Here is a 24,808-nt window from a genome sequence, read left to right on the forward strand (position 1 = left end):
TTTAGGAGTCATATTTCATACATTTATATCACATTTCCTTAAGGGTTCACTGTTGTAACAATGTTTGACTTGTAATTTTTTTCCTCTAGAAAATGACAGGCTGTGTTTGTAAAAAGAGAGGGAGGGAAAAAGAAAAAGAGAGGGAGAGACAGAGAGATAGAGAGAAAGAGAATGACTGTTTATCACGGGCTGACCGGTTGCCTCGCTTCCCACCGCTATTAATTATTTGAATATAGAAGCATGATCTGTTGTGTGTTATTCCTCACATATCAGATTTATGTGCTGCGTTGTTTACCGATAATGACTAAATATGTCTACGATCAGCAAAATTTCTAAAATGTTCTCTATAACATATATAAGTGTATTTAACCAGACTGGGAGTTGAATTTAGCATGAGAGAGACTTTTTTTTCATCAAGCACAACTGTGTCTCTGGGAGCATACGCTTATAAAAACTACTTGTAATTATGTTACATAATATTAAATAACAGTTTGCATCGCTTGTCTGGGAAGCTGGTGAAAAAACAAGGCAATGCGCGACTCAATACAGAGGCCACGCATTCAGTTACTCTTTTCGAAAGCAGCTTAGTTAAAAAAAAATGGCCTGGTGCCTTTTAGAAGATGAAGAAATAATAGCTGATGCTGTCTGGTAACAATGAGGTGAAAAAACCTTTACACACTAATGAGCCATGTTGAGGTGAAGTGTTAATGAGTGGGTGAAGGTGTGTATGTGTGCGTGTGTCTAAAAACAGATGATTAGCTGGACGAGGGACACGCCAGCGTTCCAGTCAATAACAGTGGTGTCACTTTAACGCCACATAACTTAATATTTAATGGATTAGCTGCACGTGTACACTTATATTAACAGTGAGCCTGTGCACATTCACTAACTGGCCTTTTTGTTTATGCAAAATAGCTTCTCGAATTTCTACATATCATAAAACCATAAAGCAACCAGAAAAGCATAAAAAAAATTACATTATATGAATAGCGCTATCTACCTGAGGTGCTTCCGGTTTCTTCAAAGTCTATGTTGCCCAGATGCAAGACTCCTGCCACCACTCTAAAGAGATTGAGCTTCTCTGTGTCGTCAAGGCCGATCTTTTTCATGGCTGTGCACATCCTATTAAAATCCCCCACATCATCCAGCTGAGGGTCTTTCAGAGCTCCTACTTTCATTTGCTACAAAAACATACAATAGAAAAAGTCCTTATTAAAAGTTTAACCTTGTTATTAGTTCATCTTTTTTTTTTTTTCCAGATTTCCAAAATCTATTAGAATTCAAGAGTGTTACAAAGAAAATGCTAAAAACACACAAGATCACAGCATGTACACACCTCATTCTAGGCATATGTGAAGAAAACGGTTCACGTGCATCTTAAACAAATAGCGTCTGATCTGCAGTACAGTGGAGCTAAAATCCATTCTACTTTTGCGTAACATCGAGATGCACTAAAATGTCAAACTGTCAAAAGTCTCAGTGATGTCAAATGACATTCGCCGAGGGCCAACACACTGCGTAGCTTGGAGTTATCCTTGCTATAACGCATAGAATTCGATTCATGGTAAGTAATTCAGGTGGCGGCTCAATTATGGCAAGGCAACCCAACCTTGCAGTACAGTGGTCCTTGAAGAATGTATTCTAGCGTGCAAAGAGGTGCAACATTTCATAAAACCTGACCCATCAATGTAAAATCTACAAGCATGCATCTTCATCACAGCAAACTCAGCCTTGGAAAGGAAACAGCAATGTACTCAGCACTAGCCCTAGAAACAAAAGATCACCTTTTTGTCCTGGAATTGAATGAGAACAAAGAGATAGTGATGTCTGATTATAATTACAGAGTAAGAATTATCAATATAAGCATCAATTAGTAAAGACAGTTTCGTGTTATATATATATATATATATATAAAAAAAAAAGATTGCTGCTGCTTGTGAACCATTTACATTCATAACACAATGATCACTTATTGTAAAGGAGTGATATGTGGAAGAGCGTTTGAGTTTTTAATAAAAAAGCAAAACCTAATTTGCAGACTTAAAAAAAAAAAAAAAGATTTATAAACCGTAATGCATAATTTCTAATAAAGAATAAGAATAAATTCATACCATACAAGTAGACTTCAATGATGCCTGAATCATTTTTTAAGTTTAGTAATAGAAAGTCAATATTTGCAAGATTAGATACGAGTGCTGCAGGAATCTTTTTCTACAGAGACTGTGGTTGATTAATTTCTCATACTCTTCAAGGGGAGGAGGCAAAATGACATTTACTAATGGCTCCTGATAAGAACAACAACAACAACAACAACAACATCAAGTGCCTCGTATTTTCCCTCCTGGGAGGTTCCTCCACGGCCACAATACCACTGCTGAGATTTACTGGTAACCTCTGATCAAAACCCAGAACTTATTTTAAGCAAATAATAAAAAAATTATAATAAAATGAATAAATACATTTTAAATGGGGGTCCCCAACCACCGGGCCACAGATCGGTACCGAAAGAAAGAATAAAAACTTTTTAATGTTTATTTTATTTCCATTTATTTACTTTCGTGGTCTGCAGGGCGTTATATTATTTATTTATATAATATTTCTCGCAATTTTATTATATATTTTTCACAAATTTTCTATGCATCCATAAATTTAGCTCCCACTGATCCTGCATTATGGTGAGTCGAGTTCCATTTTTCATTAGCAATGGGATTACCAATTTAATTAATTGATTATTGATATATAATAATTTATTATATATATATATATATTATATATATATATATATATATATATATATATATATATATATATATATATATATATATATTAGTATTTGTCCCAAATGTAGCCCTGTCAAAAAAACAATCGCTATACATTCCTGCCATTTTTTTAAAAAGGGAAACACCATCACTTTACACAGTCTGAAGTGTCGAGTAACTTCCTCTAATTTACATTTTTTATACTGTTCATTAAGTTATTTATACTGTAATTTAGCACAATCAATTAATAGACTGTTAGTATGAAGTACATCTGCAGACAAGCCATTAAAGTTCATGCATAGAGAAACAGGATCCAATTACAATTTGCTGAAAAACTAAAACGATGTAGACACGTGACGTACCTCAGGACTCTTCCGATTCTGCAAGATCTGCTTATCAGAGTCTTTGCTTGCGAAGTATCTTGTACAGCCACGGTTTAAATACTGTATAAAAACAATAATTGTTAAATGTTTTAACTTTCCACTGTATGCCTGTAATGTGAGAGTTTGATACTAGTTGCTGATTCCTAGACCCATATCTAGTACCCAAACCCTCAGTGGAAAAGAAAAACCTTAAGCAAATATGCCATCTAGTGGTATAACTGACACTTTTAGTAAAAGTTTTATATGAAATTTTTCATATGAAATATGAAAAAAAAAACAATACAGTATGATACTGTTGTAACATCTAAAACAAACAAAAAAAAAAAAAAAACTTTCATACATTGTTTTTGCATGTTTTGTTTTCATAAAACCTGGATAAATCTGCATGAGGCAGTTAAACAAAAACAAGAAAAATCTCATATAAACACGCATGTCCATCTGTAAGAGTAACTTCCATTAAAATTGTGCTTTTATGACAAATTAGTAGAACGTTGTTTTGTGTGTATGTGTATAATACACAGATACCTGCATAGACGAACAGAAACTTTACCCGAAAATTGTCAGGCGAGTTTAAGTGCAGTGTATTCTTGATGTCTTCCGAGGCACCGGCGCACAGCCGGTAGAATATGTGATAATTGCGCTCATCCGAACTCTGCATACAGATGCGAGACTTCTCTAATAGATAGTGTGAGACAAATCCACCCACGACTGCATTCTACAGAATACAAAAAAAGAACAAATTACATTAAAGTGTAGTGCAGTTTATTAAGAACACGTACAACATGCACATGTTTTTGAATCAGCCAATCGTGTGGCACCAACATGATGCATAAAATCAGGTAGCTACAGGTCAAGAGCTTTAGTTAATGTTTATATCAAACATCAGAATGAGGGGGAAAAAAAGGCATTGTTAGCAGATGGGCTTGGTTTGAGTAATTCAGAAACTGCTCATTTTCACACATAAAAGTCTCGTTTTTACACAGAATAGTGCGAAAAACAAGGAAATCCTGTAAACTGAAGGTCGCAGGGTGAAACAATTGTTGATGTTGAGGGTAACTTGTTTTCTAATCTTCAAGTGCCCAGATTGGGTGAGGCTGCACTAATTACAGCCTCAGATCTCTGTTCTTTGTCTGACAGGCATGAATCCCAGCATGGTCTTCTGCTACCCATTCACCACAAGATTTAAGGTTTTGTGCATGCTGAGATGCTTTTCGGCTCACCACCGTTGTCAAGATTATGGGTTACTGCAAACTTCACAGCAGAATTTGATCAGAATTTGATTTGCCCTTTTTCCTCACCAGGCATAACATTATGACCACCTGCCTAATAGTGTTGGTCCCCCTTTTGCTGCCAAAACAGTCCTGACCCGTTAAGCATCAACTTCATCAATTTGAGCTACAGAAGTTCGTCTATTGGTTCGTCTATCCAGCCTTCACTCCCCACGTGCATCATTGAGCCCCGATCGCCACAAACCACATGTTACAGTTTTGGAGATGCTCAGATCCAGTCGTCTAGCCGTCTAAATTGGCCCTGGTCAAACTTGCGCAAATCCTTACGCTTGCCCATTTTTCCTGCTTCTAACACATCACCTTTGAGGACAATTCTTTCAATTCTATTTAACTCTTAAAGCCCATCTGGTACCAACAGCCATGACATCACATTTTTTGCTTCATTTTGATGTGAAAATCTCACAGAATATAAAAAATTACTTTGGTCATATACAACGAAATGGATATGGTTAGAAACAGCTCAAAACTCATAAAAGTAATAAGTCATAAATGAATAAACAAGCAATGACAATGATCATCAATGAACATTACAATTATGATTATTGGCCATTAAAACTGTGTAAAGTAATGATACAGCACATACATCACGAGAAATATTCTACCTTTTCATTAAAATGAATTTCTACAAATTTGCCAAAACGGCTACTGTTGTTGTTCCTGACAGTCTTCGCGTTTCCAAATGCTTCAAGCAGTGGGTTTGCTGCAACAAATTATACAAGTGGCAGATGTCATACACAGGAAGAGGCAAATATTGTTTTGAAGCTTTGAAACATACTTCATTTGGCTTACCCTCAACAATCCTCTCATCAATATCTTGACCAGTACCATATGAACTGGTTAAATACCTGAAGTGGAGAGAAAATCATTTACTACACAATGAAATAAACACCTCTAAAGCTTCTTCAATCACCAATGTCACCTTCACTGTGGCAAAATGTGATGTTATTGAGTTTCACTATGTGTAGTCTTTCAACCCATTAAATTCGTGCTGTGAAGTTAAAGATGAGCTCATTTACCAGACCTGAGAACAAACTTTGTGTTTTCAGTTTTTCCAGCACCAGATTCACCAGATACAATGATGGACTGGCTCATCTTCAGCACCTTCATGTCTCGAAATGCTTTATCAGCTGGGATGAAAAGATACAGGAAGATTAAAAACACAACAGTGAAAAAGAAATTCTCAATTTAAAATAAACCTTTTTATATATATCAAGTATTCACCAATAGCATAAACATGAGGTGGGAGGGTTCCCAAAGAGCGGCCCTGGTAGCTCTTGATGGTCTCGGGAGCATAAAGTTTGGGAATGTCGAAGTAAGGGTTCACAGCAATCAGGATGTTAGCCACATATGTCTGGGGAAAAAAAAGACGATGTTAAAGAGCAGTAGAAATGAAGTGCATGGGTAAATAAGAAAACCTGTCGTTAAGTTCACTTTCTTTGCTCGACAATCTAAAATTTAGAAAAGTGACCACTCTGAAGTCAGGCTTCCCTTAGCAGCCCATTAGTGAGTCTTCACAAACAGGCTCCTCTCCACCTGCTACCGTTCAGGGCTGTTGCCACGCTGCACAGAGCTACTTCGCAGGACCTAATTAAGTGCAACAGGCAACTTGATAGCGTCTGGGCAGGATTAGCCAGGTCATCTGAGATGGGCAGCCACAGTAGGGCAGAGCCTCTACACTCAACATGACTCATGCAGCACTGACAGCAGGTCTGTGGGCTATGGTGAGGCCATTCTTATGAGGAAATACCGGAACGCAAGCCCATTTTCAACAACACATATGTCCCCGTCCCCTACCCCCCCTCCCCTTCTCGTACAAGGCCACTCTAAATGAGCATTTTACTGCCAGAGTTGATTTATTTTATTACAGCAAATACATTTAAAATAATGACACTTACTGTATGTGTATAAAAATGCCAACTTTTCTGTAAATTACTGGACGTTTAGACCCAGATTTAGGAGAGCGAAGATAGGAGTTACAAGCAAATGCAAGTGAAAGTGATCGGACTTACATAGATCTGGTCTTTACTGTAACGGACCCGTACATTGTTCAGAAGGGTGGCTTCATTTAAGTACATAAGAGAACCTAAAAATTGAGGCAAAATATGATAAATACACACACATACACATACACACACACATTTTATATATATATATATATATATATATATATATATATATATATATATATATATATATATATATATATATATATATATATATATGAGTGAGAGAGAGAAAGAGAGAGAGAGAGAGAGAGAGAGAGAGAGAGAGAGAGAGAGAGAGAGAGAGAGAGAGAGCGCGAGCGCGAGAGCGAGAGCGAGAGAGAGAGAGCGAGAGCGAGAGAAAATAGCCTGAATACAACTTACAATTATCCTCAACATGTTTGTTGACATCATCCTCTGCTGGAAAGACTTGGCTAATGTGCGCCAGGAAAGTCTGGAAAGTCACACAGCAAAGCTTTTATTAGCCTTTACAATAAAATATTCCAATGATCTACTAATAGTTTAGCAATGTGAATACTGGGCCCATAAACTGAACAAGCACACAAGAAACCTGGTATAAATATGAAGGCATTTTCTTTATATATATATATATATGAAATAGATATGTGTGGGATCTTAAGTAATGATCACTTTAAAACACAACTTGTTTTTCAGTGGGTCGGCACCACAAAAAAATGTGACCACACTATTGTGAGCTATCCATGGCCAGGAGTTCAAGAAGCCTGGCTCAGTGTGTGGGAAGAGGTAGTTACTCTTTCCCTGTTCATCAGACAGACATTAGCCAACTGTGAGCATCTGTGAGCTCGTGTAAACGCAAGTGGGTAATTAGCATATTTTCTTTAAGTGTGTTCAGCAATGCTGTGATGCTTTATAAGAATAAGAAACATCAAGAGAGCTGGTAGCTGTTTTATACGTGACAACTAGCTAGTGGTGGGAAATAACCAGAACTGAGAGAAAATGTGGGGGTTAGATGTATAGGAGTACTGACTGTTAGACTGATAAATGGATAAATAGATATGGGTAATTCTCTGCTTACACTGCTGCTAAATAACCAACTTCATGATAGATGTTTAGGCCCAGAAACCTGAATGGTTTGAAACAAAAATGACTTGCAGGATCGTTCAATGTGGAATGAAGGAGAGAAAATCCTTAAAGGCATATAACATGGGACACATTAACCCTACAATGTGCTTGCATCAAAAGAGTACATTATAATATAAATAATAATAATAAAAAAGCTAATCCCAAAGTAGCAAAACTGTAATCAGGTGTATGCCTGTGTTAGTATACACCAAAGCGTTTGCATGCAGCACAGCAGTACAGGCTGATTCTCTAAGGGGGCGGCTAAAACCCAGGTGGTTTACTCTTCTAATGAACCTAACCTGAGCGTAACATGAGCCGCACACCTGCTACAAGTAGGAGTCATTACTTATTAACTACCTCTGCAAAGCGACACCCTTATACTGCACTGCGCTGAACCAGTTTGCTCATTTCACAACTTCTTTTATTCCAGATACTTCCTTAAGTAAAAAAAAAAAAAAAAGAACACATTGATAGAAGTTTCCTGGTCGGAGCTGTTATTAAAATGCCCTATAAACATGTCTCGTATGATTGTATGATTACATATAACATGGATTGGAGGAAAACTTATGAAGCTTTCACAGAGCACAAAAATAATCTCAAATTTCATTTGACTTTTTCCCCCCCATCAATGTTTATTGTGGTGCATTTTTATTCATATTTGCAGAACACGGCACTGATCAACATAAGCGAGTTAACAATCGGCGCTATAGGTTTGTTATCTTGTTTACCTTCCCCCTGTGACCGAGTGGCTCAATAGTGAGTGTGTCAGCACCGATGTCCACGATCATCCCCAGCTGGAACCCATCTGTTGGATGGGGTGCCCACACAGGCTTCCCATCATCCATTGCACTCCGCACCACTCTACAGACCACAGAGAGAGATAGATTACATACACAATGAATACAAACAGGGCCATTTACTTACATTAAAAATTATGCACATCACCAGACAGTATCAATAAAATAATGAAAGCGTCCATAAACAGGAACGCACAATATTATGGGACTGCAACAATATGGCATAGTTTACATCACATTCCACTAATGTATTGGGAGGTCTACCAGAAAGAGCATTAACCGGCTATATAGAAACCAAAATTGTAATAATCCCCTGTATATCTTTAAGGAATATGTTATGGAGACTCCAGCATTACAGAGGTCTAGTGTGCACCAAAGACCAGGTTTCATGACAGTTCATAGTAAATGTTACCCACATACAGTGCACTGTGCTGAAGGCTTTTGCCACATCCTCAGAGATTCCCATGGCTCACTTCTCAATTTGTTCACCCAGCATGTTAAATGACCTCATTGTGGGCTCTGCTTAAACTGCGTCTGTGCTAATGGACTGAACCTCACATGGATCGTTAGCGAGCCCCGGAGAACTAAAGGTTAGAGCGGATCGGCTCCAGAAGGGTACTTTTTCTATCCTGCATGCCTCAAAAAAGGAAAACCGACCGGTTGATTTTAAGCAAACGAGATGCCTTATCTTTGAATCTTAAGTTGTTACACACACACACACACAAAAAAAATAGATTTTCAGCATTTGTTTTATGAGCTGAGGTATCAATGTGCTGTTGTGTGGTAGCACATCATTCTTGTCTTCATGAAGATCGTCGTAACGTAACATCGATGTTATAAAACTGATCACTCAGATCATACACTCTCAGAAATCCAAAAAGAAAAAAAAGGAAACAAACGATACTTTAGTGTACATTTTTCAGTTGGAAACATGAATATAGTGCTATATATATAGTGGTACTGCACACAGATCCATGTACATTACTGCACCTTATGGCACAGGCCCTCCCAGTTAAAAAAAACACACACTTAAGGTACCCTTGACAGACCATTCTAGCAACAAGGAAAAGGACAGCTTGGTACATTTACACGAGGGCTGCGACTAACGATTCTTTTGAAAAACGATTAATCGTGTATTATAAGTATATAAAACCCTAACTCAGGGTATTTATGTATAAAAGTGTACTTAGAAAAATGCAAAAGCAACATATTGAGTTGAACTATCTTTAATTTTGACATTTTAAAGCTGATAGTGGCTGCTTGTTGAGAAGTGCACAGGGTATTTCTCCTTTGAACAAATTCACTCTTGCTGGGTTGTTAATAAATGCAGCATTTGAGTAAGAAAGGTGAAGCAATTTGTGTAAATCAACATTTGTTTTGTATTTTTAAGATGGCAAGTTGGCAACCATGCATAAAATCAATATAAAGCACCATTATTTTGACAATTTCTGTTGTCAAAAAAAAACATACACATTTTGTTCAGTTGTTCAGATATAAGCATCCCGAATATAATTCATTTAATTTTGTATAATAATAATGAAATGATATATGCATAAATTAACAAGCATTTGAATGAAGTAAAGTCGCAGTTAGAAAACAGATAAGTTACTGCTGTAGCAGACAAATGTAATAAAAAGAGAATGGAATGGAGAAATGCAGTAATCTAACAGGCTTGATTAAAAAAATAAAAAAAATAAAAAGGAAATTATGCATTGGTGTACAAATGCATCAGCATTCGCTGAAATCCACAACAGTGACTAAAAATGTACTCGTTCACTGCTTATGTTATTTGCTGCATTTAGATTTAGTGTTTGTTCCCAGTTTTTATTGAATCCATCACTATGTCGAGGGCGAGTCGATTGCGCAACCTGATGTTCGCGACAGAACAGATCCAGTGCGACTGTGCCGAAGTTACCAAACCTGCTGATGTCTCACCTTCATCCGTGACACCAGTGTTTTCTTTTTACATGCTTGTGCGACTTGTGGTAGTTTCATACTACACAAGCTCTGCTTTGCACAATATGCAGGTTTTACAGTCTTACAACATTTTAATATAAAATGCTCCCATTGCGTGAGATGATTTGGGACGCACACTTTTACCTGCTGCCGGTTGACCGTGTACTCTCCGCTATTTCGCAAGCGGCTGTGTTGTCTTATAATCACGCAAATCAGTAACTTGTGCAGACCAACTAATCGGTAATAATCGTTGACAACAAATTTTCTCACAATTATCTTTTTTTTATCGATTAGATGTTGCAGCCCTACTTCACACCATATCTAATTCTCTCCAGACAGCAAGGCTGTTTATAAAGATGCAGAAATGTTTTTACCCAAGATAGAAAAGCCATAAATATGGGCCCTAATGACAGCAACAATTTATTATAATCCTACAGTTTAGTATTTGTACTATATCAGATATGACATTGACTTGGCAGTTCTATGTTCTTTAAGTATGAAGGTAATAAATAGTAGGTTTCTTTAAAGGAGACACGCTAGGATTGTTCACCCAACACATGACGTGAGAAAACGCAGAAAAAAAAAAATCATTCTTACAGGTGATATTTATAAACAGTAAAATTTCATTCAAATGATTCTCCTGTTTCATTTGCCTCTAGACATATCAGGGACTGATAGAAGACTGGAGAGAGGAACGCATGGACCAGACCAAAGAATTTGCATGGGTTTTTTTTTCTTTACTCTAGTTTATTTGTGTATTTATCTTGCTATTTTGCCTTGATAACAGGATGTCTAATGTTAAAAGCACCACATGGCTATGTTATGGCTGTATTCCTATAACTTTAAATAAGGACTGAAAAAACAGACACAGGCTCTATTGAATTCAATACAGTGTGTATAAGAAGAACACTTTCTCTACAAAAGAAACATTCACAGAGAGTCAGTGAGAACAGAATAGTAGAGGTGTAAATTGAGACTGAGATGCTGTGAGACTCAACAGAAGACTTACAGAAATGGTGGTCAGATATGAAGCTCATGGAGACAAATGAAAGTCATACTCATGAATATATGAGTGTACTGGATGTTGGATTGCTGTCTTTGCAGACTTGTTCTCCTCATGTCTCTGTGGGTTTCCTTCAGTTTCCTCCCACTGAAACTGTGTGTGTGTGTGTGTGTGTGTGTGTGTGTGTGTGTGTGTGTGTGTGTGTGTGTGTGTGTGTGTGTGTTGCCCTGTGATGAACTGTGATGAACTGAATGTATGTTATGAGCTCTGGATCTACTGCAACTCTGAACAGGATGCATTCATCAGGATGACCAAATGACTGAATGCCCGTATGAATGAATTCATGAATGTTTGCACAATTGGTCGAACATCTGTGAGAGCAGGAAGTCATTAGACATGGATTACAGTTCCATGCATACTTTCATTCATTAAAATGAGACAAAAAGCAACTGTCTATATGATTTAACAGGACAGACCTTAAGAGTCATCAAGAATAAATCTTCTGAACAGACAGCAATACTCAAAAGACTTAAGTACTTAAATACTTAACCAACAATGGTAAAGCTGTAATAACATCACAATGTAGCCTTCATTCATTATTGGTAACCAAATATTAATTTTTACACCCAAGGCACTGCTCCATTACACCCCAAACATTGTAATTACTTTGTGGGCTTTTACTATATTTTGTTTAGACTTGTCAGTAAATAGTCAGTGTGCAGTTTGTATAGCGGTACAGATTTACTGTCTTCTAAAAATAACTCAACATACAACCATTATTGTCAAAATAACTGCCAACAAAAGTAAGTACACCCTAAGTGAACATGTCTAAACTGTGTCCAAAGTGTCAGTATTCTGTGTGAGCACCATTGTTATGTAGCACTGCCTTAATTCTCCTGGGCATAGAATTCACCAGAGCTGCACAGGTTGTTGTTGGGATCCTCTTCCACTCCTCCATATTGACGTCACGGAGCTGCCGGATGTTGGACACATGGCACTTCTCCACCTTCCGACGTCACCACACATGCTGGAAACCATCTGCCCCAAACAAGTTTATCTTAGTCTCATCAGACCACAGGACATGGTATCAGTAATTCATGCTCTTAGACAGGTTGTCTTCAGCAAACTGTTTGTAGGCCAACTTTAGAAGACACATCCTTCTGGTATGACGGTCATGTAAACCGACTTGTTGCAGGGTGCGGCGTATGGTCTGAGCACTGACAAGCAACCTTCGGTTTCTGCAACCTCTAAAGCAACGCTGGCAGCACTGATGCATCTGTTTTTTTTAAGCAGCTTCTGCACCTGACACACAGCACAAGGACTCAACTTCTTGGATGGACCCGTGCGAACCCTGTTCTGAGTGGAACCCCTCATAAAAAAACCTCTGTATGACCCTGGCCACTGTACTATAAATCAGTTTCAGGGTGTTACTGATCTTCTTATAGCCTACGCCATCTTTGTGGAGAGCAACAATTCTAATTCTCAAAACCTCAGAGAGTCTTAGCCATGAGGTGCCATGTTGAACATCCAGTGGTCAGTATGAGAACTTGTACTCAAAGAACCAAATTTTAACTGCTCTAATACAAGATACAGATATGTATGGTCTGTCAAGCAGACAAAAACAGGAACATGATGAACAGGACATGTGGCTTTGCATGTCGTACAGCTGTTATCAGTTAAGGTGTACTAACTTTAGTTGCCATCTATTTTGACAATAATGGCTGTATGTTGAGTTTTTTATATATATATATATATATATATACACACACGCACACATACATACATACATACAGTACAGACCAAAAGTTTGGGCACACCTTCTCATTCAAAGAGTTTTCTTTATTTTCATAACTATGAACATTGTAGTCACAGTGAAGGCATCAAGGGCTATTTGACCAAGAAGAAGAGTGATGGGGTGCTGCGCCAGATGACCTGTATGGGCACACCTGTTTGGGCACACCTTCTCATTCAAAGAGTTTTCTTTATTTTCATGACTATGAACATTGTAGAGTCACACTGAAGGCATCAAGGGCTATTTGACCAAGAAGGAGAGTGATGGGGTGCTGCGCCAGATGACCTGGCCTCCACAGTCACCGGACCTGAACCCAATCGAGATGGTTTAGGGGTGAGCTGGACCGCAGAGTGAAGGCAAAAGGCCCAACAAGTGCCAAGCATCTCTCGGGGAACTCCTTCAAGACTGTTGGAAGACCATTTCAGGTGACTACCTCTTGAAGCTCATCAAGAGAATGCCAAGAGTGTGCAAAGCAGTAATCAAAGCAAAAGGTGGCTACTTTGAAGAACCTAGAATATGACATTTTTCAGTTGTTTCACACTTTTTTGTTATGTATATAATTCCATATATAATTCCACATGTGTTAATTCAAAGTTTTGATGCCTTCAGTGTGAATCTACAATTTTTATAGTCATGAAAATAAAGAAAGATCTTTGAATGAAAAGGTGTGTCCAAACTTTTGGTCTGGTCTGTACTGTATGTATGTATATATATATATATATATATATATATATATATATATATATATATATATATATATATATATATATATATATATATATATATATATATATATATATATTTATTTGAGGTAAGGGAAAGCTGATATTATTAGTACAAGACAAAGTAACAGTAGCATGGATTGGATTTTTCAAACAGGTTATACTTTCATAAAAAAAAAAAAAGCTATAATCCATTTGGACAGTGTCAGGGCAGGATGTATTATGCTTCAGCATATATACTCTGTCAGCAAGCTAAGGTGAAATATTCAGCTGTGCTTTAATGGGATTAATGAAATGAGATGTGATGATCAGGAACTGGAAATCAAGCTGACTCGTCCCTGGTGGATACAATACAGCGGTTGCTCATGGAGACAGCGTGGGGCTAAAGGGCGAGAAGAGCTTTCCTGTACAACATGTATGAACCAGCCACCCTCTACCCCCTCCCTAATTTCCTGCTCCATACTCAGGCAGGGGATCTGGAAAACACATTGTGATAAGTGCTCTAACCTAACAGGAACTGCTTTCAAGTCATTCCTGTTTCTTTCAGAGTGTATAAATAGTTATCAAAAAAATATCTTAAGTTATGCTGCATTGAAAAAAAATTAAAAAGATTTGTGTTGCAGTGAAAGTATAAAACTTTAGGTAGAAGAAAATAAGAAAACAGGTAATTTAATGCAACTAGTGCAGATGTAGACTTAAGAGAAGACTGGTAGTGGATTAGAATCAGAGCACTGATGCTTAATATATGTAGTTATCCAAAAGACATTTAATCCATCAGCCTTAAATCTGAGAAGACACTTTTCTATAACACATATGTATGTATGCATGGTTGTATATATGTATGTCAGCATGTATATATGTATTTAATCATATGTTTGTATATATGTATATTAACTATTATTTGCATTACATGCACTAGTGGAACTTTAACACTGGACCTAGCCGCTCTTACTCTTATACCTCATCACTTTATACCATTTCACGTTTACAGTTTTTTTTATACCAGCACATGGACACTTTAACGATTTTTTTGTTTTTTTCATCCTTGACCTTTAGTACTCCATAGTCAGACTATATTTTAATATACTTGTATACGTTATTGTATTTATTTGTACATTACTTTACTCTTATTTTTTATCTTTATATTGTATTTCTTTCCATGTTTACAAGTCGGACAGTCAAAAAAGCATTTCACTATGTCATACTCTGTATAAATGTGTACGTGACCAATACAATTTGAATATGTATGCAAGCATGTATACAGGTATGTAATCATATATGTATGTATGTATGTATGTATGTATGTATGTGAAGATGTACTAAAAGCATACAAGTATGCATGTAAATAAGTATGTTTTTATGCATGTAAGCATGTATATAATGATGTTTGTAAGTATGTATGTATATAAGGATGTTTGAAAGTATGTATGTATATATATATATATATATATATATATATATATATATATATATATATATATATATATATATATATAAGAATGTTTGTATGTATGTATGAATATAAGGATGTTTGTAAGTATGTATGTATGTATGTATAAGGATGTTTGTATGTATGTATGTATGTATGTATATATAAGGATGTTTAGGTTTGTATGTATGTATATATAAGGATGTTTGTAAGTATGTATGTATTTATGCATGTATGTATATAAGGATGTGTGTGTGTGTGTGTGTGTGTGTGTGTGTGTGTGTGTGTGTGTGTGTGTGTGTGTGTATGCATGCATGTATATAAGGATGTGTGTATGTGTGTGTGTGTGTGTGTGTGTATTAATTACTGAGTCACGCGCACGAGCTATACCACAGCGGGTTCGAGCAGTAAGAACTCCTGTACCGCCATAATGTACTAGAAGTTATTCCCCAGCCCTGTAGTTACTTCTTCAATATTCTACACACCGCGTTCGCATTTAGAAAACTCCACAATTCGACAAAAGCGAGGCACAGAGAAAATATTAGCATGTTAGCTCCTTTTACAGAGCAGTAGAATGAAATATCCGCAGCTTCCCCGGCGACATTAGCTATAGCCACTTCTGGCTTCTCCACAGCTCTGGAGTTAAATGGGAGGAAAATATAGCATACTTACAACACTAAATAAGTCGGTCAGTAAAGAGTGTGCTGGGGTGTGGTGCTGAGCGGTGAAAGGCGGTATGTCCTGCTGAAGTGAAGTTCTCCGCTTCTCCTCTGTCTCTTCTCCCCGGCTTTGGATTGAACTCCTGAGAAGAGAAGCCGCTGATGACGTCAGCGGGAAGCGTGCGGCTCCAGGCGGCAGCAGCAGCAGCAGCAGCAGCAGCACTGCACCGGTCAGCGCTCAGACATCATCTCAAAGCGCTGCCTAATCAGGAAATAACTTCATTCTAGGAAATACTAGAGAAAAAACGACCTTTTATCTATTAGATCAATAATATACCTAAATATATACTCGTGTCCTACGCTGTTCAGTGTGAGCGTCTGGCATCATCAGTTGATCCGAAGGTGTGCGACCAATGCAAATTGGACGCTCATGCATTTTTTAAGTTGGTTGAAATCGAAAACTTTTAGAAGTATTCCCGAAGTCGAAATCCAATACTCTTATTGAATAGCAACTCTGTTTGTAAATCTAATTAGGACACCTGATACACGCCTCCGTTTGCTACTGCCTCAGGTTACTTTGGATGGCAGTGGATGGCTGTAAAAGCGTCCTTCACATGTTTACACTGCATCATGCTTTCCTCCCAGAAAATTGTCGTTTTGTCTTAGTAAGAAACAGATAGAAATGTCAGATTGCGCCATGGTGTTGGGGCAGTAGTAAACAGAGCACACGTGTAACGCTCATGCTGGCTTTTCTTTTAGCTTTCCAGAGTCTAACTCATTCTCTCACACTACAGATCATGAGCAGGACTGTGTTTGCAAAACAAGAAAACAAATCAGGCATAAAGGGGTTTCCCCCACACTCACTTTTACAAGATGAACTACCCCAAACAGAACTTTAATGGTACTCATATTCATAAGGTATCACCTCATAACATATGCTTAAATGCTTGTCTTAGAAGATTTTAACGTTATTAACTAATACGTTTTGTAGCTGCACAAAATTATAAATGAACTTTGGCTGAAGTCTTTTATACCAAAAACTAGGAAAGTATTGAATCTTGATAGATGCACTAGGCTCAAGCTGACACATATTCTATATGTAACCTTAACAAATTTTTTTTATAAAAACTAAAAAAACATTTCTTACATGTTTAACTAAACCGAGGTAGAAGAGAAATGTAAAAATAAATACAATAAACTGAAAACATTTTATTTTAATTACACAATTTGACAAAACAAACGACTCTGTCTAAATGCAAAAAATAAAAAAAATAAATAAAAAAACCCAGACATTTGGGAGCTGAACAGAATGCCTGAACTGGAGAGAAGTGTGCAATATCGAGGAGAGTCTTTAGGGGGCACTCATTCTCCAAATTCAGCTTGCTGTTGATGATGGAGGCTAAAAATAATCTCTTTAATTCTTTCCCGCTTTTTTTTCACAAGCTCCTGTGGAAACCAGTCCCTCAGGTCAATGGCAGCATGGAAATTCCTTGGTGGGTTCTAAAAACAGCATTAAAAGAAAAAATGAAATACTACCTATAGCATGGTATTATTCATTCAAGGACATTTTGCCGAGTCTGCATCATACCTTTACCAATCAAGCTGCTCTCCAAAGAGTATAACTATGGGTCGCATACTTACTGTGATAAAGCTTTCCACATACTGCAAAACATAAACTCCACAGTCAGTGTGATTATCCTGCTGTGGGACCTGCACACTCCATCCAGTCATGGTTCGTTTCCCAGAACTCCACAACGAGCCCTTTCTCACTCGCCACTCCATCTCCAAATACCTTTTCATTTACGGCATACGAAATGAAAGCTATTGAGAAATTGTTCAAAAACGCAAAACATAAAAAAAATTACTTCAACATACTTACTCTTGTAGTACTTTTACCACTGCTGGTTTGGCACCACACCCAAGAGAATCCATAATGAGAATGCAGGGCCTACAGACACGTGACATAATAAAATGACCAGCATGGCAAAAACATTGAAAAAAGACAGAATCCTGGTTTTAAACTCAAAGGTACAGCATAGACAGATGATTCGTACGGAGTTTCATACTCACTGTTTAGAAGTAATATCACTTATCTGGGATGAATATCTGCCGTTTGCATTAAACTGCAAATGTATTTCAACATTATATATTAGCGTGACAAATGTGGTTCGTACATCTACAAGAAGACGTTGGGCGAATTACCTGAAAGTCGTCTTCTAGGTAATCATCTGAAACAAAGCAGAATCCCTCGTCCAGATCGACTATAACAAACACCCACCATTTAGAAGATTATAATGCAGAAATCTGATGCTTCACTCTATTACTAAAAACACTGGCTAAAACTGATTTCTGAATTTGAATAATCTTGCGTTGGTCAACAGATTTAATAAAACTTGCAAAATAAGAGCATATTTAATATCTAATAATTGAGTCTCAACATCTCTTCTGGGTGTTCAAATACCCGTGCACATCCCTAGTACAGTACTGAATAACCAATCAGCGATGATTTTATTGTTACCTTCACTTTCAGTACACTTGGAGATTTGCTTAGATGTTTGGTGTCTGTAGAAAAGTGACATGGGGTTTGAAAAAGGTGAGCTAGAAGTCAACTCTATTGGGTTCCCCTCTATCTTATTCTCACAAGGATCCATAGTGGAGTAATAAGCCTGGCCCGGGAAACAAATAACAGCCAGGTACCAATGAGCCCTGAAATAGCATCAGAATTAGTTCATAATTAATAACGAGAACAAGACCACCACATCAGATGTGTTACTGATTTCAAGCATGATGTGGACAAGTTAAAATAAAACATTCCCTTTTGTCAAAAAGGAACTGCAAAACTCACAACTGGTTAATCGGGACAAAAATGAAGTCCTTCTGGAAAACATCCAAATGCCTGGTCCATGTTTTCACCCGGTTATGCCTCCTCTCTTGAATGCTGTGGAAAAGTTGGCCAAAATTATATTTGGGCATAACGTGAGCATTAAATAATCGACTGGATTACAGATTTCAGACTTAACGATAAGCTTGTGCCGTCTAGATCTTCCGTCAGGTCGTTCTGAGTGAGACTTCTATAGAAGAAGGAGCTAAATGCATGAAACCTGTTGGCGTCCATCTCCTGTAACTTCTCACAGACCAAATATCTGAGACGCATCCAAAATACAGAGTAAACCCCACTTTCTAAAAGACACACAGCAAACGCTCACCTCGGAAAGTTAGCACTTACTTCAAATAGAAATCTATTATAACATCATTCAGGTAGTTGCCCTCGTTGAGACAATGGAGGTCTTCGTTAGTGATAGAAAAGCCACCCTTAGCTGGGGGAGGTGGGTAGATGACCAGTCTGGAAAACAAAAGCCTCTAGAGCGGCTACTGAAAGCACATCAGAGTAATATTATCGAATCAAACCACTTACGTTTCGGCATGTGAGGACGAGCACTCCATCAGATCATCCTCGTCGTCTGAGACACTCAGGGTTTTTACCTCATTCTGAACATTGGTGGGCAAAAAGGGAACGGATTATAACTCCTGACTCAAACACATCATAAAGTGTATATCATCCAAATTTCATTAAACCCTTGGTGTTAAATTTTAAATATATCCTCTAATAAATAAAGAAACTCTTCACGGCAGTTCGCACATCCGTTACGACTCACCGCCTGAAAACGTTCACGTGTCGTTAGTCTGTCTCTGGCTTCCTCATACGTGAGATTGACCGTGAAGTTTCTTAAATTCTTAAGCCTGCCTATTTCTGCGAATATCTCCTCTAGCGCTGCCTCCTCCAGAACTGTTGGCGCACTATCAAAAATGATGAGAAGGTATGTTTCTTGTTGGTCTGTCATTGAAAAAGGGATGGAATAAAACAAATGGTCAATTCACAACAGGCTAATTATCTGGTGTAGTCATGATGGAACTACGGCTATAGCAGCCTGGTTTAAGGAGGACAGCCGAAAATAAAGTGCGAAAAATGTTTTCAGCTACAAACGTTTGCTCCGACAGCCATCCCATGTCTCCGTAGCCGTAGACACGACGAGCTGCTCTCTCAGACGCCAAATTGCTACATCGGTCATTTGTAGGAGCAGAGCGGGCAGTCTACGGCTCCTGCACCATTCGCAGCTGGCGAGCTCCAATGCCTCGATTTTCACTAAAAAAAAAAAAAAAAGGTCAGAGAGGCTTCAAGGCAAGAATCACTGATGAAAGTAACAGAACTGCAGGTGGCGCATATGGAAAAATGTCATTTTACATTTTTTATGATCAGAGACAGTCCCTTTTACTTTTAATTCAAAGGCAGAACTAATAAGGAGAAAGTGTACCTCATTACCAGTTTACTTTCACTGCTCAAATAGGTCAACTATTGACATTACATCATCCATGATATTAGCTCTTACCGTTGTTTGTAATCTCAATATAATCCACTGAAAACTGCAACAGGAACAAAGACTAGTTAGTAGTTTGCCATATTCTTGCCACCAACAAACACAAATGAAATCTTGAATAACTGCTGTATCGTGGACTAAGAGGCCTATCCTATACCGGGAACACTAGATGCGAGGTAGAAATACACCATGGATAGAATGGCAATCCATTACAGGGCAACACACACACACACACACACACACACACACACACACACACACATAAGGGCAAGATGAAGCTAAAGGAAACTTCTACACACACTGACTGTGCATAAACAGTCACTCAGGATGGTGAGAATTCAGAAAGTCAGTAATTCAGGTACTCACTGTGACAGACCCTCTGAAATTCAAGTCCACATTTCCAAGTTTAAGACTTCTGACCTCGAGAGTAAGCTTGCTACACGCTTCCATATGCGACACGGGTAACCATGTGGCAGAGGCTGGCATCCTTGCCACGCGTTTTTTTGGGAAAAGGTTTCCACACTGTGGGGAAAAAAACAAACAAACAAACATAAGGATGGCAAATGAGAACAATAATGCATTTATTTTTTTTCCCCCCATCTTCAGTAGTACCTCATCCCTCATGCGATACTTTCGTGGAACTCCGAGCAGAGGCTTTTCATCTGTACATGATGTGCGTTCTTCTGAGTTGGAACTCTCAGGTTCAACACCCGGACCTGTTTCATAATAGGTCATCGTTATTCAAATATTCGACAGCCACATGCTGCATCGTCGTCCTCACCTATGCTACAAACAAGGCTTAGCGCACGTCATCATATTTTCCAAACCGTACACCACCGAGCAGGACTGTTTACCTGCAAATCGTTCGTCACCCGAGCCAGAAATGAATAAACTTCCCTAAAAATGTACAGCACATCAATGTATGCACTTTATTTGGCACACAAATGGGCCAAAAATAAATAACGCTTACGGGATTAGGAATGGGTGCATATATTTGAAACTTACCAACTTTATCCATCAGTGGTAATGCGTTTGGTTTAGGATTTTCTATCCCATTATTGCTGCCCATCCTGTGAGTGGTAAGCCAATGGGAAATTAGGGGCTTGTACTTTATTCGGACCATTTTGTTATACACTGCAAAAACTACATAGCCTACCTTTTTGTGTTCTTAGTGCTACCGGACAGAAGCGTGTGCTGGAAATGACGTCTTTTGAGGACAAAACCTTTAAATTGAAGTGTGCGCTGGTTCGTCGACGATGTAAAACTCGTGTTTTTCTCTAGGATTTGTGGCATGCTTGGTTAGGGATCCCTGCACAGCACAGAAACACCTTTTCTATAGGAAAAACACAAACACATGTAATGCCCTACTATTCTTCTCCACAGCCTGTGCAATCTGTCCTTCGATTTCATTTTGAGGCTGAAATCTTAGGGGGAACATGTCCGAAAAAAAAAAGAAAAAAAAACACAGAGCAGGTAGTTATATTGCAGGTACTTTAAGACATGTAACTGACTCATTTATTAAAGCCCTTACAATAACATTTTATTTCTTAAAAAAACAAGATAAATATTCTTAATAAATAAGAACGTGTAAAATAAGACATTAAGGCTCCTTGTGTGGATTATTTTTTTTTAACCATATCTGCACTATTAGATTTTTAGAGCATTTGGAAAATATTTTTTACCTTCTGAGCACAAACCTTTTCAGACGGGGAAGCATCATTTTGATATCATTTGTAAGTCAACTAAGTATATTTACGTTTGATTAATACATCATTTTAAATACTACATTCAAAGAGTCGATTCCAAAAAAAGGTTCTGTATCAAAGACCAATATTAGCGGTGAGGTCTAATTTTTTGCTACTTGTCGTAATATAAAATGTAAAGTCGAGCATAAATATTAGTTTTAGTTCATATTAGTACAATATAATTGTAGTTAACTGCAATTTAATTGGTCAACTGAATCAAATGACATGAACTCTGTATATAACAGCAGCTTAATGTGTTCACTCTGTAAAAGGCTGCAAATTTTCTCAATACCCCAATTTAATGCCAGACAATTACTGAACATATTTAAATAATGTTTCTTTAACATTTTAAAAAAATAAATCCGCAGCTTATTAGGTACAATTGCCTCTTTTTTTCCATACTGTTTGGTTACCACAATTTTGATATAAACCAAAAACAGAAAAATAAATAAACATTTTACCTTTCAATGTTCCGGTTTTTTTTTGTGTGGTAATCCCTAGATTTCTGTGGGGTTTTTTTATTTTTATTTTTATTTTTTTATTATTATTATTATTTATTTTTTTGAATCCTACCTGGACACACTCAATCCCTCCAGCAACTGTTTGATATTTCTGCAATTTTCTAATATGCAACTCTGATTTCTTTTTATTCCCCCAGGCATTGTTGTGTATAGTTTGACGTTAATACAAACAAACAAACAAACAAACAAACAAACAAACGTGAAATCGCCATCCCTCCTTCAATGACCGCACATTCCATACTACGCCTGTAGATGGCACCCGTGAGTCTTGTATATTCTCTGTTCAGCAGTAACACATGAGCATCTGGTCATTATAGTGCATAATGTTTTTTTTTGTCACCACAACCACACATTTAAGGCAATTTCGAATAATTTTTTTAAACGAATACATTCTGTGGGGTTAATTCACAATATGCACACGGTCATTCTTTATCTAATCTGCTGAAAACGGCTCCGCTCATGTCGCTTGTCTTGTCACATTAAATGACTCAGGTAAATTAGACATACCCAATTCAAAACGTCGAAATGTTGACGAAAGTAATCGAGTAGTTTGCATTTCTGGAAAACAGTTTTCACTAATAAACACTTGTGAAACGCTAAATGTTTTACACGTATTTACACCATACCTTCCTCTGTGCGCTGTACAGCTGAAGCGCGGCGCTCTGAAGTTTATTCCGGGCTTGTGTGGACTGTAAGCCCCGCCCACTTTAATGTGATTGGTTAACACGACTAGTTTGACATTGATGGGAGGATTTAAATGGGTTCAGGCAGCGTATTATGAGAGTCATTTACAGAGTCGGTACGGTCCTGGTGATGTGTGATAACTTTACAACAATACAGAAATAATTTTTATCCAATTATTTCACTACATCTTTTAATATACACCTCCGAAAAAAAAATCTAATTCTGGATGATTTTAAAGGTGGATTAGACAATGCATACAGCATGGCAAAAACACAACCCGTCTTTTTGCTAACTTTTCTTTTCCAGAAATGCTGTTGAGAAAATATTTTTAATGTTTAAACTTCATTGTGTGGGTAAGTAGAAGGTACACATTGTACGAAAGCTTTTGCTGCAGTAAACACAGACTCACTAAACCTAATTAAATGCTATTGGTGGGTGGTGCATTTCACACCAAGGCCTTCAGTGGTGTCCAATCTGAATCAGTCCACCTCTTAACACCATCATTATAACACCACTGATACAGAAACCATCGATATTATAGAGAAATGCAGTATAACAGAGTGCTGCATCACAGACAGGTATCTCATATACAGTGTAAATAAATGCCATTACTAAAGCATGAAACCCAATGAACACAATTCAGCAAGTCTCCTTTCACTGTAGCCGCAACTGCACTGCCTGCATACATCATCTCTATAGCAGAAGCATCAATATTAACCTCATCAAATGTCCCTGGGATTTCTCTGGGTTTATTGTAAATTTTTTCTTGTGGAATTGAACTTAAGGCAAATTGTGCATTTTTGTTGTAAAATTGTACAAGAAAAAAAAAAACGTTAAGAAAACACAAAAGTTGAAACAGTTCATGAAAAAAGCTTATCATCTGTTTTGAACTGTTCGCTGACCTTTTCTCACGATGTCCAGCTTTTCTAAAAAAATTAGTCTTAATTGTTCTGTGACCGAATCAATTTATTCTCCTGTCAGCCATTGTGTAATGGGAAAAAAAACCGCTATAAAATCCAAATATATTTTAGCTTGTGCAGTTTGCTAGAGATGCAGTTTGTGAGCTCTGACTAGTGTGCTTTGTGACCATCCAATCAAATCATTTATTTAATTATGAATTAAATAAATTATTATAAAATTAATTAAAACCCCGGCAACACGTGATGGCTGAAATCCGATTGGATAGAAATGCTAATATAAACATACACTACTAAAAGCAGTGCAATAAAGAGAAAAGCTATAAACTGAAGAGACTTAAATATTGGAAATAATTTCATAGATATTCATAATTTAAATGTAATTCATTGATTCTTATAGCGTTTAAGCCAGAATAGACGGCCCATCACTGATATATACCAGTATTTACCTATGTTCAGCCCATGGTGAGGTACAGATCTATTCATGTATTGGGCTGTAGTCAAATCATTTATACAGGTACATGTTGAATTCTTAAAGAATTCTAAATAATTTTTCATTATTAAATGACCTGAGCATTAAACAAAGTCACTTTATTTTTATGTATAATAAATTGCATTGTACATGTCAAGATTAGTTATAGGTTTTTTGCTATGAAGCCACTATAATAAACAGTATAGCATCAGGCTTGG

At 37.4% G+C, this 24,808-nt stretch overlaps 2 protein-coding genes across 5 annotated transcripts in view; both read right to left on the minus strand.

Annotated features, from left to right (window-relative positions):
• Nucleotides 1–16,507, minus strand: part of myo6b (myosin VIb) — a 36,556-nt gene extending 20,049 nt beyond the window's left edge. The window contains exons 1-11 of one of the 2 annotated variants that reach the window (XM_083543610.1): nucleotides 15,889–16,507; nucleotides 8,246–8,378; nucleotides 6,798–6,867; nucleotides 6,441–6,514; nucleotides 5,653–5,782; nucleotides 5,453–5,558; nucleotides 5,221–5,276; nucleotides 5,034–5,131; nucleotides 3,693–3,857; nucleotides 3,122–3,202; nucleotides 1,001–1,181 (exon numbers count right to left, since the gene is read on the minus strand). In XM_083543610.1, the coding sequence (XP_083399736.1) occupies nucleotides 1,001–1,181; nucleotides 3,122–3,202; nucleotides 3,693–3,857; nucleotides 5,034–5,131; nucleotides 5,221–5,276; nucleotides 5,453–5,558; nucleotides 5,653–5,782; nucleotides 6,441–6,514; nucleotides 6,798–6,867; nucleotides 8,246–8,362 (1,078 nt within the window). In that variant the 5' untranslated portion in view covers nucleotides 8,363–8,378; nucleotides 15,889–16,507. Of the gene's footprint in view, nucleotides 1–1,000; nucleotides 1,182–3,121; nucleotides 3,203–3,692; nucleotides 3,858–5,033; nucleotides 5,132–5,220; nucleotides 5,277–5,452; nucleotides 5,559–5,652; nucleotides 5,783–6,440; nucleotides 6,515–6,797; nucleotides 6,868–8,245; nucleotides 9,368–9,437; nucleotides 10,016–15,888 lie in introns of those variants that run through there. The other variant, XM_083543611.1, reaches the window with a different exon arrangement.
• Nucleotides 16,508–17,064: 557 nt separating this feature from the next.
• Nucleotides 17,065–23,256, minus strand: senp6b (SUMO specific peptidase 6b). 3 transcript variants are annotated; one of them, XM_083543675.1, is made up of 18 exons: nucleotides 23,144–23,256; nucleotides 21,408–21,584; nucleotides 21,257–21,321; nucleotides 20,864–20,967; nucleotides 20,618–20,773; nucleotides 20,264–20,297; nucleotides 19,861–20,019; nucleotides 19,532–19,710; nucleotides 19,291–19,364; nucleotides 19,102–19,218; nucleotides 18,896–18,946; nucleotides 18,721–18,813; nucleotides 18,394–18,581; nucleotides 18,078–18,136; nucleotides 17,946–17,998; nucleotides 17,755–17,823; nucleotides 17,517–17,667; nucleotides 17,065–17,375 (listed from the first exon to the last, which is right to left on the minus strand). In XM_083543675.1, exons 2-18 carry the CDS (start codon nucleotides 21,542–21,544, stop codon nucleotides 17,238–17,240), a joined length of 1,827 nt encoding a protein of 608 aa, XP_083399801.1. In that variant the 5' UTR covers nucleotides 21,545–21,584; nucleotides 23,144–23,256; the 3' UTR covers nucleotides 17,065–17,237. The 3 variants fall into 3 exon arrangements, with proteins under 3 accessions (XP_083399801.1, XP_083399799.1, XP_083399800.1); XM_083543673.1 differs by having other exon boundaries at nucleotides 18,896–19,018; XM_083543674.1 differs by having other exon boundaries at nucleotides 18,896–19,018; nucleotides 21,408–21,560; nucleotides 23,144–23,241.
• Nucleotides 23,257–24,808: the final 1,552 nt, after the last annotated feature.

The sequence above is a fragment of the Silurus aristotelis genome (genome assembly GCF_946808225.1).
Source record: "Silurus aristotelis genome assembly, chromosome: 6".
Classification (NCBI taxonomy): Eukaryota; Metazoa; Chordata; class Actinopteri; order Siluriformes; family Siluridae; genus Silurus; species Silurus aristotelis.